The sequence below is a fragment of the Pezoporus flaviventris genome, unplaced genomic scaffold (assembly GCF_033815535.1).
Source record: "Pezoporus flaviventris isolate CSIRO_AGI_PZ_B2104156 unplaced genomic scaffold, CSIRO_AGI_Pfla_v1 ptg000006l, whole genome shotgun sequence".
NCBI classification, from domain to species: domain Eukaryota; kingdom Metazoa; phylum Chordata; class Aves; order Psittaciformes; family Psittacidae; genus Pezoporus; species Pezoporus flaviventris.
In genome coordinates this window covers 15169914-15186802 of record NW_026892554.1, presented here as the reverse complement: position 1 = coordinate 15186802, position 16889 = coordinate 15169914, and the positions used below count along the sequence as shown (strand labels likewise).

General features: G+C 39.9%; 1 protein-coding gene across 1 annotated transcript in view; it reads right to left on the bottom strand.

Moving 5' to 3' along the window:
* The window catches only part of MINDY2 (MINDY lysine 48 deubiquitinase 2), a 29207-nt gene extending 12739 nt beyond the window's left edge, over positions 1 to 16468 (bottom strand). Inside the window, exons 1-6 of the mRNA XM_061447071.1 lie at positions 15250 to 16468; positions 8229 to 8286; positions 6319 to 6383; positions 3751 to 3909; positions 2777 to 2879; positions 2045 to 2187 (exon numbers count right to left, since the gene is read on the bottom strand). Coding sequence (XP_061303055.1) covers positions 2045 to 2187; positions 2777 to 2879; positions 3751 to 3909; positions 6319 to 6383; positions 8229 to 8286; positions 15250 to 15924 — 1203 coding nt within the window. The 5' untranslated portion in view covers positions 15925 to 16468. The remainder of the gene's footprint in view (positions 1 to 2044; positions 2188 to 2776; positions 2880 to 3750; positions 3910 to 6318; positions 6384 to 8228; positions 8287 to 15249) is intronic.
* Positions 16469 to 16889: the final 421 nt, after the last annotated feature.

Sequence of the window (16889 nt, the reverse complement as noted above, 5' to 3'; positions counted from 1 at the left end):
TTATGTTGAACTTGAAAATGTCTCCAATTTATGACTTTTGCTCTTTGAATTATTTCAGTATCACCAAGTATTTTCTTTCCTAAAATTACACAGACTCTTCAATTATAAAGCAAATTCCAGAAAACATAAGCACGTAAAAAAACAGGCTTCTACGTTTCCTTTAAAAAGGATCAGTGATCTGGTTTGGTTTCTTTTGTTTTGTTTTTTTCTTTTAATTTCCTCCAATAAGTGCAGTGAAGATCAGCCTACATTCTACTTCCTTTGAAACATAACACACTGGAATCCTTCAAACACAACACACTGAAATCCTTCAAATACAACACACTGAAATCCAAGCCCCTTCACTAAAATATTGGCCTGAAAAACAAAAAGCTGAACTTCAGAAGTATCTCCATCATACAAGTCACTGTATCAGCTGTACATGAAAGTTTCCAAATAAAAGTTTTAGCTTCATTAGAATGATACTTAAATGGCCTAATGTACCTAAGGGATTTTAATTATATATTTCTGCTAATTATTCAGACTGTCATTGTCTCTAAAACCGTACAAGTTTTATTATGTGCACACAGCTTTTATTATGGGTGTAATTCCCTTCTGTTTAACTTTGCAACTGTTTCTTTTGTCTGTTTCCATATATTGGTATGGAGGTGTAAGAGGGAAGGGCAGTATTAGATAGACAAACATATTGCGTAGTTCTTGCCCTAAAAGTTCTACACCTTCCATTTTCTCTGGTATATGTAGTGTCTTCAGTTTTTATAATTAATGGACTTTTCACCATAGTCTGGCTACTGCTGAATACTGCTCAAACTGTGACATAAAGGAAACTCCATTAAAAATCTGCAGAGCTAGCATTAAACCTAGTAAAAGGAAAGAGTAAAGCAGTTGAAAATTATCAACTCTGTGACAACAATACATTTTGATTTTATGTGTGTATCTGGGAGGTCCAATAGTTTCTGCATTGCTAACCTTGGCTAAAAGCCTAGACTGTTTCTGACTTCCTTGATATGAAATCATGTATCTATTGCAAATAGCTAGGTAGGTTAGAAACAGACAGAAAGGTTACTACTGGCTTTTAGAAATAAAGATTTTACGTCTTTATTAAAAGTTTCTTGATATCTCAAATTCTGTAATGTACTACTCACCAGAAGTCCAAAGGAAAATGAACAACAATGCTTAAAAAAGGCAGCCTCAGAAACTAAAAGCCTGTAGATAACATGAAAATTCAACACTAGCTGCACAAGGTCACCATAATGACTATGAAACACAAGAATAATGGCTCCAAATTCCAAAACTTAGCATTTCAGCAGTCCAAGACTTTTCAAAAAGGACAAGATTAAAACCATACTGACTGAGAATTAGTAAAGCTTAAAATGCACAACTAATAAATAATACTATTCTTGAAATATTTTAATTCAGTATATCTTAGGATTTAGTTTTTACAGTTAAAATTCAGAGGAGGAGTCCCAGACGCATTAACTAAGTTGTCGTTTGCTTTTCCTATCCTGGAATACTCTTTTCATAATTCTTACGGTTTTCCTTCCCCTGTTTCAGATTCAAAAAAACCAATCCCTTTAACAAAGGGAACCAGTACTGTAGCTCCCCCCTCAACTTCGCCAAACGTCGGGCATTTTGAACAACACGATGGAGCTACTCATCTGTTGGCCCAAACATAAAGCAAAGTTTTATATCCCCAGAAACAAAAAATTAATTAACTTCTTCACTGCCAATCACTGCCAGTAAATTTAATCCATGTAAGAGACGTAAGTAATTATACATAACTGCAAAGGGAGTTAACACAGGGAACAAACTAAGCAAAGTGAAGAGCTACAAGAAGATTTAAAGTGAGAATTCATCCCGGTATCTAAAACACTGTAATCAATAACTCACAAGTAACATTTGCTACACACCTTATATTCACCATAAACCATACCTACATATGGCCCTACTCTGGAATTTATTTCTATTTCTAGAATGAGGAAAATCAAGATTTGCTTTGAAATGAGAATATAAGCCACAACAATAACGACAAATATGCTGAATATACCTTGTATTTGGTCATGGTGCTGAAATGATTATTCCTGAAGAACACACAAAGCTCTCCCTCCTGGACAGCTGAAGTCAACTCACACAGTCCATGGTACGTCAGCTGTGTAGCTGTGTTATTTAGAAATTGCTCAGCTACAAATCCTACAAAAGCAATACACACTGTTATGTGCGTCTATTACGTACTTCCTAATATATAAAATCTGGGTACAATGGTAATATTTTTCCATCTCCTCCCTATGAAGATGCCCCATATTGCCACAAATCTAAGGGAACACATTTAGAGAGGCAAAAATGAGTTGAAAGTTCAAAAACCTCAGCATTTTAGATAAACCTCTCATGTTCAGAAATGCTACATCCACTTCCAGTATTACTGCTTTTTACCTTGTCATCATGTAGTATATAATTCATATTCTAATTATAGGAGATAATAAATAACCAAGCTGAAATTGAAGTGGTGCCTGTAATACCTTTTCAGAAAAGAAGTCCCCTCCAGCTTTTTAAAAAGTATACTTAATAGATCCGAGAGAACAAGGCTGACCCTTGGCTTCGAAAGTGCATCAGGGAAGTTTAGAAGACAAGTACAGAGCTGTCTGCCCGCCCAGGGAAGAAGCTCAGCAGACAGAATGTAGCTCTTCACACTTGTATCTACATACCAACATCACATACAAAATACATAACTAAGATTTGATAGGGTAGATACTTTGATGAAGCACAGAAGAAAGTTACCCACCTTCACTAACCAGTTCACTGTTGTCTGACTGTTTACAAGAAATTATCTTCTCCACCAGCTGATTGTAACTGCAGTTACCAACTGCTTTTACTATGTCAGCAACCTGCAACAGGGAAGACCACAAAACAGAGAACTTACCTTTGTAAGAACAGAAGACAACAGTGAGCCTATAGCAGTTACTCATAATAAGAATTTCAATAAAGGACAGACATTATCCCCCCAGAAATACTATGACAGAAAGTTTTAGCAAAATGTGTAATAGTCTGGGCTGGCTTAGATCCCATTTTAAGTCCTTAAGTTAGCACTTAATATTGAAAGCTGTTGCTAAAGCAGATGGAGGACAGAATGGGGCATCAGCTGGCTCAGTCGGGTGGGTGGGTAAATTCCAATGGGGTAAGAGAACAGCAACTTTCATGACCAAGGTATGAAAAGAAAAAAAGAAGGCAGATTATTTCAGCCAAACTCACCAGTTTCCCCCTAAGTAAAGAGAACCATTTTACTGTTTATTAAATACTAACATTAAAAATAAATTATATGTTTGTTAAAGATGCTGTTCTCTATAATTGGCTCTAATGCTCAGTTCTCAGAAGCACTGACTAGTAAATCAGAAGAAAGGAGAAAAGTAACCTTGCATTTCTTCCAAGTGCTCTCTTAGTGAGCTTTCAAAAACAATGACCGGGACACAGTATTTGGCAACTTTCTACTTCCTGCAGCACAACAGTTCTCATTCAAACAGTCATCTATTCAGCACAGAAGGTTTTTAAAGTTAGTCTGACTATAATTGTAGTCTCTGCAAAGTCACCACACTAAAAACCAAGGGGGTCCAGTTTTTCTCAGTAGATTTAAAAAAACTCATTAATCATTATTATTGACTCCAGGTAAAATTCTGAAACCTCGCCTTTCCCCCTGAGAAAATTCAGAATTACTTATATTCTGTTTGAATTATTGAAAAAAAACACAACAAAACAAGTTACCTGAGGGTCCACTAACCATCCATGGTACAAGGGGATATCAAGAAGATCAAACACTATGCATTCAGGTGTGTATTCAAACACTCGTACACCTGTAAACTTCACATTGACATCCAGACCCGTCTGTAACTTATGTAGAATCGCCATTGCATCACTCATATTCTTACAGCAGAAAGAAGGAAAAAAGAACAGATGACCAAATAGAGCTTTGTACACTTGGGGGTTATTCTTGAGTACTGAATGAGGAAGGCTTACATCAATTCAACATTTTTGAGGGGGAAAAAAGAAAGGGCAAAATTACAAAAGCAGGAATTAGCTAAACAAGTGTTTCACTGCATATTCACATTATTAATTCTCAGTTTGCTGATCTCTTCTAGCACAATGAGAACTCTCCCTCCAATCAGCTGTATCCAACTATTTATTCTTCCGCACTCATAAGCTGCTTTTAGGCAGCTCTTATTTCTTTTAACTCTATCCCTATAACCACAAGCCAGTTATTTGCAAAAACTAGATTATAAAGGATTATCTCAGGGACCATCCTGAGGGTTCTTATCCTCTTGTAAGTCCTGCCTTATGAGTCAGGCTGAAGTACTTGCCACCACACCACAAATGAGCAAAGTGAACAGATCTACTTGCCAACTCTAATTTGGGAGTTCAATACTTAAAAGTGGTGACCAAAGATGAAGAGATCTGATTTTTTTGTTGTTTCATAAAAGTTTTGCTCTGCATTTCATCAGAAGTGACCAGGTATCAAGCTTTTATACTTCAGGTGTTTTAAAAGCAATAATTACATACTCTGCTAAATGAACCGAAAAAAGTCTACAGCAACTCCGCTAGCCATACACAAATTCAGATCATACATCTAGAAGCATCAGTTGAATTTATTTTGTAATGTTTACTTTGTAAACAAAGCAGCAATACAAACTGTCTAGAAAGCTGCAGAAGTTCCTCACTACAATTTGAACAGTATCATTCCTGTTTTAGCTACAATTGAACAAACCAACAGACGTCTAAAAAAATGGATGTAAGTGAGGATATAAATATACAGAACAGTTGAGTTTGGAAGGGACCTCTGGAAGTCATCTGGTCCAGCCTCCTCAAGCAGGGCCACCTACAGCTGGTTACCCAGGGGCATGTCCAGATGACTTTGACTACCTCCAAGGATGGAGACAGCATAACCTCCCTGGGCAACCTGTTCTTAAGTTTGTGCATTTGAACTTGTATTTGAATGAAAAAATTAAATCCCTCGAGTATAACAAAAAAGAAAGTCGCAACTGAAATTAGTATCTTGTCATGGTACAGAAATTATTGTAATATCAAGCATTATAAATCACGCTGTCTGAAAAATTCACTTGAATTTCTTGTAAGAAGAAAACATTGTTTAAGGCAAAGAATATTAACTGTGTAACAAGATGAAACACAAAATTATGATTAACATCTAGACTTAGTTCTAATACTTCTGAAATGCAATAACTTTGTAAAACTCAATAGTGTAATTAGTTTCTTTTTCCCCTCTCATGTGATATCAGTCATGCATTCATAGAGCAAAAGCCTTCTTTGAACTCGTTAAGTTAGAGATTTAAGGAACAGGTTTGTGACATATAAATAGTAAACCCATATATCTGAGCACAAGAAAGTCATAAAGGTTGTACTTTAACCAGGTATAGAACTTTCATCACACTCCTGTGGTCGGTTCTAACTGTTATCATCCATAGTACAGAATTGTGTGGAAAAAAATATAACAATCTTGTTATTACAAAATACAGAATTTGATATTTTGATATAATTTGGATTATTATTAAACGAATCCACATTCAGTCTTCATTCCGATTTCAACTATCCCAAGATACTAGTTTTGATTTTCAACACTGAATAAGACCAAGAAAAGAAGACCTAATAATAAACAGAAATAGCCTGAAACCCAGCAACTATAATAAATTCAAATCACTTTTCCATGAGTAACCAAAAAAAAACAGCTGTGACCACAGAGCTTGAAAAACTTGCTCTGAGAGAATATATACTACATCAATATTTCCTTTAAAATAATAGCATTATCTTTAACACAGAAAGACCTCTGTGATGAACAAAAAATTGTGGTCAGTGCAAATATTATTGCCTTTCATAATATGGAATACACCTCTTTCCGTCCATCATGACTTAAGAATGGAGATCTCTCTCTTGCCCAGTTTACACCCTTGGAGCAAGTCTAGCAAGCATCACATAACAGAATACACTTAAGGATGCCTAATAGAAGATTTCAAAAGCAACCACCCTGTTGCATGCTCCCATCTGCACTTCCACGTTACAATTCCCCAATAAAACCAAAATTCTTTCATTATACTCCTTACAGGCAAATAAAAATAATTTCTTACCTTACTAGATACCGAGTTTTCCTCCATTAATAGAAAGTATTTATAAATTATACTCTACATAAAGCCTAGAAAAAAAGGAGAAACTAACTACAAAGAATGGCTTGTATGCTTCTGGTTTTTAACAAGGTAAGCCTGAGGTAAGAAGAAAAAGGTTTAGTTCCTTTAAACGTAAGCAACTATTTCAGGAGCAGTTCCTTACCTGCTCATAATTTAGACGCTGAATTTCAGATATCTCTTTAGGTTTTGCATCAAGAATATAGTCTCCTAAAAAAGGCAAAAATAAAATTAAATTCGTTCCACACTCAAAGTTTCAACACTTTGTTGAACACTTCTGATTGCAGCTGACTGGTCATAAATACTGCCATTGAAGATTTCTACCAAATTAATGAGACTGCATTGTTTTACAACCTGAATTATAATTATGAAGTAAAACATGAGTATAAAACCATAGTAAGAACATATTAAGAAATAAAATTCAAATGGCCAATGCTGTTACTAAAGCAGCATTTAATAATCTCTTGGGGTATCACACTACTCTCTTAATTATTCACATAGAAATTCACCTTCCTCTGTGCCTCAATTTAAAAACAGCAAAAGGTCAAACTGTGTACAATAAGGTATGTAATTGCATTACACGATTACAAAGGCAACCACTTATTCTCACTGATACTATGAGTATTTTGGAATATGTTTCCATGCACCAGTAATTCTGACAGGCGTGTATTCCACCTGTGTCTACAACACAAATGTAATTAATCAGTTAATCAGCACACTGGAGTTCAAGAGCTATAAAATCTTTAGTGACCAGTATCCATAAACTGCCTCTCCAAAATGCTTCAGTTTTTATTTCAGTGCTTTTTGTATTTATTCTCTTGCTCCATTACTAAAAAATACATCTATAGCCAAAGAAAAACATCATTACAGGTTTCCATACTGATGATCTTTAAAGTTAAGATTGTTCATAGTGGTTAAAGAGCTCTTTTAGTTTTCTTTTAAGCTGTAGAAACCATTTGGCAACTGCTGATCCTGCTGATAGACTAGGAACCTAGATAATTTGGGCTGATAATTTTGTTATTCAATTTAATAAGATAATTCCAGAAGCTAATATATGCCTGCAAGAAAGAATTCTAGTTATGTAAATGTGTGTATTATGTGTGACTTCAGACAGTATTATTCTATCCAAACAGAAGAAATGTTTAGACACAGGCAGCAATATATCTTAAGATTTGTTTTTCTGAAGTTATGTAATTAACTTTCTTCTTCCACTGAAAGGTTCAGTGCTAGGCTTTTGAAAAGAACAAGCTACACTCTTTACAAGCAAAAAATAAACAAAGAAAATACAGTACTTGCTAGACTACAAAGGGGAAGAACTATGGTACACATAGCTTAAGTACTATAGCAACTGCACTTTTAACGATCATTCTGGGCTACCGACCTTACTGACATGTCAGAAGAAAACAGTTGCAGTTTTGCTGGATAATTGAGTAACGCCTGGAAATGAGACTCCTATCGCTGTGAAGAACAAATTATTTTTTCCTGTTATTTTAATTGGGTCACACTATTAAGGATTAGAGTTACTGCAGTCAATTAAAGGCCCAGCTGAGTTACTACATTGTGTCAACTATAATAAAACAACATTGAAACAGACATTAATAAGTTTAAAGATACCACAAGCCATAGCAACTGCATCACTAAACTAATCACTCTGGAGAGCAGTACAGGAAACTTCTAAATGCAATTAAGGAAAAGCACAAGCAATTGAAATCCATAAGCAGTTTACAAAGTTGCCTTTGTAAATTGTGTAATGCAGTTACATACCTTACTGTATAGAGTTTGACCTTTTAATACTGTGAAGTTAAGGAACAGAGGGATGGAAATTTCTGAGTAAACTTTCTATGTGAATAATTAAGAGATTAATATGACATCCCAAGAGATTATGAAATGCTGCTTTAGTAACAGCATTGACCATTTGAATGGCCAATGTAACTATTTTTTTTGCAGCCTGTGTTCAAATAAAGCTGAACAGTAAATAAGTAAACCAGTTCTCCTATATTACTCCTCACTGGTAAGAATAATACATAATTGAAACAATTGATTTTAATTACTAACCCAAGTATTCCATCAGCTGTTCAGCCGTTATGATTTCCATCATTGGTGGCAGCTTAATCTGTGAAAGTAAAAGTGTATTACCCTTAAAATGTCAAAACACCACAATTTAGAAAGTATCAACATGGTATTTCTAGACAGAAGTCATCTGATCACATCTGCCTCACCAATTTATAAGAGCATTAGTAAACTGGGACCAAGAGCCTTCCCAGTACCTCTACTAAATAACAGCTACAAGAAGAGATTAAAAAAAGGCATTATGGCTTTTAGAGAAAGCACATGTACATGGTACTTTCTCTCACTTTAAGCTCTCTGCATAGCACTCCCTCCTCCCACCAAAACATTTCACCAGCATTCCCCTCAACTTTGTAAGAGTTCACACCACTCATTGCACTAGCTCGGCTGCAAGCACCTGGGATGAAAAGACTGGGAATTGTAGCCACACTTAAGAAAACTTCACTTTATTCAGAAGTCTTTGACTCCCTGCCTACACTGAAACTCTTAACTGAGTCTTAACTCAAAAAGTTCCAGCATAGAGACAATAGGCTGCAGAGAATCTGGTAGCAGCAGCTGCTGGGACAGGAATACCAAGACGAGGAAATGACCTCCCAGAACTCTCACTCTGTCCTGACATTTCAAGGGTTTGGTTTAACTCCACACAGAAGAGACTGGAAACACAGAACTTGGTGGTAAAGTTTCTGTTCCACTCCCTCCTGACCCATTCCTGTCATTGGCACCTGCTAAAACCAACCACCCTGGCAGCCACCAGAGCCAAAAGCTTCTTACATATTCTCATGCCTAAGGTTTAATAGGCTCCAATCACTTTGCTGGTTGCAGAGAGGAAGGAGGAACTTCCTCCATGAGATGAAAAAACAATACATATTGAAGCCTTTGATGTAGCATCTCCTCCATCAATCATCCTGAGTAAACATTTTGCTTGCGCACTTCCATTTACACATCTCCCTGCAACTACAGCCAGAGCACAAAGGCATGCTTCTGGCTATCTGAAGGAATACCATAGGAGTGTATCATCTTTAACCATACTGTGCTCAATTTTTCCTTGCATAAGTATGTATTATATTTTGCTAGGGTTTGGGTTTTTTTTTTTTTAAGCTTTCTCTTCCATTTTTAATCTTTTCATCCTCTTTTCAACATCTTACCACTGGAAGTCTAGAAAGTCTGGTATTTATTTTAAGAATTTTTAAATCAAGTTCCTGAACACTGTTCACAGTTCTCCTTGACATGAAAGACACAATGTGAGATAGGTAACTCATGCTTAAGGTTTAATAGGCTCAGACTCCTTTGCTGGTTGTGGAGAGGAAGTTCTTTCATCAAATACATATAAAGTCTTTGATGAAGCAACCCAAACTCAAAAATACACTATAGCAACAGAGTACACTGTTCACGTTGTGATGGAGAGGGCTTCCTTCCCAAACTGAAAGCTAAGCCATTTTAATAACTTCAATTTAGTGTGATTGCACTAGATCTATCTCTCCACCGATTTTATTCATATCTGACAAAAGGCATATGGATTTACAAGAAGTTTCATTAAATTTGGGAGAAAGAGATCCAAGTTAATATGGCCTTGCTATTTATACACTAAGAAATATGACCATACTTAGGTCAGAATTGGCCACACAGCATATGCCACACACTGATCAACCTGGAGATGGTGGCTATAGAAAGAAGCTGATGGTACCAAGATCTGATGAAGGAAGGGAATGAAAGTATAAATTGTTAGTAAAACAGAAAATTCCTGACGCATAAATTCATCAGAAAGAAGGTTTAATTAGTTCTGCTCATAAAAAAAATGAAAACGATATGAATTAAACAAGAAAAATGAGTCATGCATGCACAGGCACATGAATTTTTGAAAACATCTTTTAAATGAGTGACAACTGACTGGAGCTTACAAAATTTCTCAACCTTTCCCCAAAACTAATACTCAATAGGATAAAGGTTTTCATAATCTTTGATCTTGTTCATAATATTCATACTGACTATTCATATAAACATAATATTTGCATACACATAAATGTAAATAACAGGACTACAGGTTCAAAATGCTGATTCTTAAACTTCTAGTTCTGAATTGGCAGCAGTCAAGCCTTAGCCAACATCAGCTTGCACATCCCTGAGTTGGTTCTGGTTCATTACAGCTTCTAAGGCACGCGGATGTAATGGCACAGAACAGAATTACTTACGCTAGATCTGCCTGAAGTAGTTCTGGGACTACGAACAGTACACATGTGCCAGCATAATATAGTATAATAGCACTGCTCCCTCAAATATTAGCAGGAGTACTGTGATGACTCAGCACCAAAACTAGCTCTTTTTAGTATTTATTTAAAACCTTTTGCATCAGCTCAGCCAGCACTGCTTGGGGATTTCTGCTCAGCACCACATTTGGGAACCTAGAAGTATGCATGTACTACAAAAAGCAGCTATACATGGGTTACCTGTATTTGAGTTCTTCATATTCCTGGCATAAACATACTAATGTTTCAGGCTTTATGGACTTATGGTATTATTTGTATCACTGATTAACAATCTGAATTTTCCCTCACAACTGTAATGCTAAGCAACTTATGTTTTTTTACTGCAGAACCAAAGCAGTTTTATTTGTATCTGCAGAACTGCTCACTTGAATCCTAAACAAAGTTAATGTATTACTTCATGGCATAATTTTGGGGCTGGCACGTTTTTTAGGACCTTGATCACACCTTTAAAGTTTCCAACACAGTCACAAGTACTTCTAATAGAGCTAATGTAGGATATAGAGAGAACATGACATTTCCTAACTGTTTGGAACTTCATTACGAGTGCTTAAGCTATAGGAAACAGGAAAGAAAAACACCTCAAAGCTTGAGAGAGGAAAAAAAATCATACAGAACCACGGTCATTCTCCACATAAATCAACAGAAGAAAACAATTTAAGCAGCTGCTGTCCATAGCAATTTTATTTTGAGGAACAGTTTTCTCCATAGGTTTCAATGCTTAGTTTCTAGATTTCACATTAATTTTACATTTCAGGAAAAACATGTTTCCTCAGTTCCCACCCACTTCCTTTACCCCCCTATTGCAGCTTCCTAGTCTTTCATCTTGCTCTCTCTTCCTAACTCTAGCTACTTTTCATTTCTGACATTCAGAAGTGGGAAACTAAATCTTTCTCACCCAACTATAATGTGAGGTACAGCCGAGCTCCCTTTGTAATTAAAAGAAAGACTGGTAAACAATTTTCATATTGAACAGTTGCTGCAGTACAACTTCCACACTTCCTATGCATTAGAGTACAAACTAGAAAACTACATAATACTAATTTTAAATATTTCCCACTGTATTCTCCCACGCTTCAGAAAGGCTTGAAAAAACCAACTAAGTGATAAAGTCCCACATAGATGCTAACACTTCCAAAAATACTGCATGTACAGACCATGCAAATGTCTAATGGCTTATTATTTATAGTCTCAGAGCATGTTTATCTAAAATACGCAACTCCCCTATATTCAGAGTTCTAGAAGAGGTAAGGGTAGCTTCAAGTTCCATGACAAAATCAATTAATACTCCCTGCAAACACATACCTTTTGCATTGTAGGAACAGCTTCATGAACTTGTCTCGACAGCCTAATAGCACATGCTGCTACCCAATAACCTTAAGATCTTCCCCCCTCAACCAGGTTTCCTTCAGTCCCTCAGACCAGTCTTCCTGATCCAGAAAATACACTACAGGTCTGCAAGCTCAGCTCATCCCACAGGTGCAGGAGAAAGGTTGCCAAGGCCTCTGCTGAGCAGTCATCAGAAGCTCACCAGCAGCTCGCCTTCAGAGGCTAAGACACTCCATCTGAGCAATCTATGCAAATTCTGGCCATAGGGAGGTTTACCTCAGTAGCAAGAAAAAGTAGATCATGCACAAAGGACCAGTGCCAGACCTCAGACCTGGCACCACCACTGCAGACTCCAACAAATCCAACGGGTATCAGCAGGAGCATACTGTACTCGGCTCCTCTGAAAAAGGGCCATTTTTATGAGACCTAAAACTAAAAAATTCTAACTAGAATGTTTTTACTCTATTTCTCTTCTGCACCTCAGTTTGAATACATCTAAACATAAACAGTTCTGTAACACTTACTTACATAATTGTCACAATCACCTAAATAAGTAAATCATACAGTTCTAAAAGTTACTAGAATTTTAGTACAACTCTGCATGTAGGGAACACAGCTCCCAAAACCTTCCATTCGTTCAGAGGGCTGTCACAGAAAAAACTTTTAAAGACACTGTCAAATACACTACTGGGGTTACTCTCGTACATGAAAAGCTGTAAGGACAAGATATTCCATATGCACTCACTTCAAGGTGATATTAATATTTTTTTGTATTGCATTATGTTCTCCCTTCGGCTTATTTTATGGTCCAAAACAATTTGTTTCTCTGTCCCCTGGACATTTCAGATATGTCATTTCTGTGCAATGCATTAAGGTTCAGAATTCTTTGGCTACATGACATCATCTCCTACCTAAGAATCAGAGCAGAATTACACGGCAAGCTTATTAAGCTTTAAGCATCTGCTGATTGCCATGGAGTACATCCTGAGGAGGGCTACCCCCCCCAAATTACAGCTTAATGCAATGCCAGAAGTTATCGAAAAGTGACACATGAACCGTATGTAACAAAGATCATAAACAGTACTTGGAAAAGCAAGCGTTGCACCGCTAAGCTTAACTACATAGTGAGCCACAGCCCCGAGGGAAAACTGATCGGTCTTCAGATTTAAACAAGCTGAAAGTCAGTGCCCCACACTGGGACAACCCATGCTTGTACACATATTTTAAATGTTTGTTTTGATACTCTAATAATGCTTTTATTTCCATCACAGAAGCCTAAATGGTTACCACAGTTTCACAGTTACTTTTCCAAGTTGGTATGATACTGCTTTTGTTTTATTCTTTCTTAGAACATCTTTGTAACACTTGTGTAAGCAGAACTCCTCAGCACTATGTCCTTAAGGCTAAACTGCAAGTTACACTTAACACAAGCAGTCTGCAAAAACACTCTAAAAGAAAAGTGATAGCATAATTGTAACATTTAAAAGTACAGCTTCTACAGTCTGCCACCTCAAAGTTGTATGCTCATACTCTATTGAAAGTATTGGATAAAAAAAGAGGTAGCAGTTTTATTGCAAGTTTAGTTTCAAAACCTGGTGCTATCAAAAGGGAATCCAAGAGGTGCTACTATTTTTGAATTTAAAAAAAAACCAAGCATTGTCAAACCACTGCTTCACAGATGACAGCATAGAAATGCAAAATTCAAAGAATCAATTATTTTTAAGTAGTCTTTCTACCTGTATTTCTCAATAAAGAAGTGAATTCTAATATCAAAAAATACCTACTAAAAGTATAATAAAACCTGAATAATTATTAGGAACAGAGAATAATCTCGCTCCATTAATGAACAAGATCATCTATCTACTAAGAAGAAAAATTCTGAATATGTGGTACACTTAGCTAAGGTACACCTTATGTCTTCTTGTTATTGCAACCCTTTATGCAAATTAACAAACTACCTCTCTCAGTCTCTCCTCCCTCAGCGAGGACTATCCAAAAAAACCCGGAAGCATGGAATTGACCATGCAAATGAGAATGTTCATGAAAACCTGAAAACTAGTATTGCAACTGTGGTTTCTCAGCTTCGAGCATTTGAATCTATTCAGTTATTTGAGACCATACCTACCTACAGGATGACAAAAACTCTCAGCCTTGTCAGGATAAAGTTTTGAGATGGAAAGTTGGTGGCTGATGCAGGGAAGAGAGCCCAGCCCTTGACTGTTTATCCTTTTATTCTCTGTTGTGATTTCGCCTCCCATCCTCATCTCCTCTTTACATCATTCCCCCCCCCCAGCTTCTATTCACCTAACACATACTATGGTATTCTAGTTCTGATTTTGTCTATTTTCATCTCTTGGTCTGCTCCCTTGTTCCCAAATTATAATTACGTGACCTAATCTAATGTTCATAATTACATTATGCCTTACTTTAATTGCTTAAAAGTTAAAAAGAATTATTTTAAGACTATAGTAAATCCACATCCATGATGGCTATTAGAATATAAGCACATTCAGGTCTCAGAGCTGCATTTATTACAACCCAGTTTTACTCGTTAATTTAAATACAATCTATTCTGCGTAACTGTACAAATGTACCCCTACTCTTAAGGCAGTTAACTTGCACAAATCTGTATTTTATACAACTCTGCATACACTTCATTGTACAAAACTAACTTTATTTCCCAAAATACCACCTATGTTTTCAGTGCTATAAATAGTAATGTTTACTTCCTAGAAACATGCACACATCTGCAAATAATGCATCGCTTAGTTTAATAAAGGATCATCTAGATTTTTATTCTATTTTAAGGCAACAACAAAGTCTATCTATTGCAGCAGCATCTAAGTAGCATATTGGCAGTAGACTGCCAATATTTATTTTCCAAGTTCTGTATGTAAGATACGCGATTAACAGCAGAAATAAGTCTTTCTTGACAGAATCATAAAATGGTTTGGGTTGAAGGGACCTTAAAGCTCATCCAGCTCCAATCCCCTGCCACGGGCAGGGACACCTTCAACTAGACCAGGCTGTTCTAAGCCCCATCCAGCCTGGCTTTGAACACTGCCAGGGATGGGGCAGCCACAGCTTCCCTGGGCAACCTGTGCCAGCGCCTCAGCACCCTCACAGGGAAGAGCCTCTTCCTAGTATCTGAATCTCCCCTCTTTCAGATTAAAGCCGTTCCCCCTTGTCCGATCCCTATATGCCCTTAACAAAAAGCCCCTCTCCAGCTTTCTTGATAACGTTGTCTTACTCAGTACAAAGTTCTGGCTGCGCATTAACGCGGCGTCGGCACAGGTGCCTCCCGAACGCTTTCAGCACTAAAGGGAACGCCCCGCCCGCCGCGGCGATGTCGGCGTTCAGGTCACGGCACTACCCAAGCGGCACCGCCCGCACCCGTCATGGCACCCGCAGCACGGTACCTTCCAGGCCAAGAGCAGTACGTTCATGATGGCCAGCAACGGGCAGGGTCCGTTCTCGTTCTGTGTGATGACGGGAGTGTTTTCCTCCTTCCAGCGCACCCACTTGATGTGATAGACCGACTGGCCCGGGAAGCGCTCCTTAGAGGCGGAGAGGAGCTGGGAGCCCGCAGCGGGCCTATCCCCTTCGGGCTCCGGAGCCGCGCCCTCCGAGGAGGCCCCCGCCACCACCGCCTCCTCGGCATCGCTGTTGAGCTCGGAGCTGCTCGGGCAGCAGGAGTGCAGGTTAGAAAAGGAGTCCAACGAGTCCAGGCTCCGGGACTCTTCCCCCGGGGGACTGGGAGCCCCGCTGCTCCCGGAGACAGCCTCCGCGGGACCGCTCTCCGATGTAGGCGCCGCTTCGGGGCTTTCCAGCACCGCCAGCCCCGCGCCTTCCGCCGCCGGCGTGCTGCTTTCAGGGGCCAGCGAGGGAGACGTCGTACAGGGGACCACGGCGAGAGCGGGGGCCCGGGGAGGGGAAGGGCTGCGCCGCCCGCCGCCCTCCTCAGCCGCCGCGGGCCCGTCGCGGCAGCCGCCCTCGCCTGCCGCCGCCTCTTCCAGGAGGAGCTGGCTGGCAGCGCCCCCGCCGCCCGTCTTCAGCGAGCCCGGAGGCGGCGGGGGCTGCGCCAGGCTCTCCATGCCCGGCCCGCCCGGTTCCGTCGCTCTCTATTGGCACCGCAGCGGCTGTTCCTTCGCCAACAGCGCCCAAGACGCCATAACACCAGCGACGGCTCCGCCCCGCCGGGGACGTGTGGGCGGGAGCGGGAAGCAGCCAAGGGTGACCGCGGGGCCCGGGGCGGGGGAGGGAGCCCCGAGGGCGTGGCCGGCTGAACCTGTCGGCGGACGGGAGCCAGGGACCAGCAGCGGGGACGCCGGTGCCCGGGGAATGGGAAGGGGGGAAACAGGGAGGAAGTGCGCGTGTCCCCCGTGAGGGGAGCGGGAAGCGCGCAAGCCTCGGCGCGAGCCCGGAAGGGGAAGCATGAGGCGGGGCAGGGTCGGGCCTACATCCCGTAGCCGGTGGGCCGCGCAGAGCGGGACAGCTTCCTGAGGCGGCGCGGCCTCTGAGGGTTCCCGCTATCCGCTCCGCACCAGCGCAGCGCCCGCCAGCGGGCGTACGGCAGAAACCTCCTCGTTGCCGCGCCCCTCTTTTGCAGGGAGGTGGCGGGGGCGGGCCGCGCCTGCGCGCGAAAGGAGGTGCGAGCAGTGAAGGGAGATACCTGCCTGCGGACGCTGGGCTGACCCGCGCCGGGAGGTCCGTGCCCGCGGGCGCTGAGGTGAAGCGCTGTGGGAGGAGGCCGTCGGCGGCCCGGTTGTCCCTGTGGAGGCGTTCAGAGCTTCCTGCTGCAGTTTGTGAGGTACCGATATTACTGAAGTACCCATACGGTGAGTGTGACCGGTAACTTAGGAACTGCTGCAGTCGTATTACTCCATTCACCTTAATGAATCCGTTTCCTTCTCTCCTTATAGAAACCTTCAGCTTTTAATCAAAAGTTTTGAGTACAGTTTTGGGAAGATAAATTCTTATGTTCTCTGTTCTTGGTAGCCAGACCTCTTATCTGAGGTCTTGCTAAACAACATTAGCAGCCTTATCTGAAGTACATTAA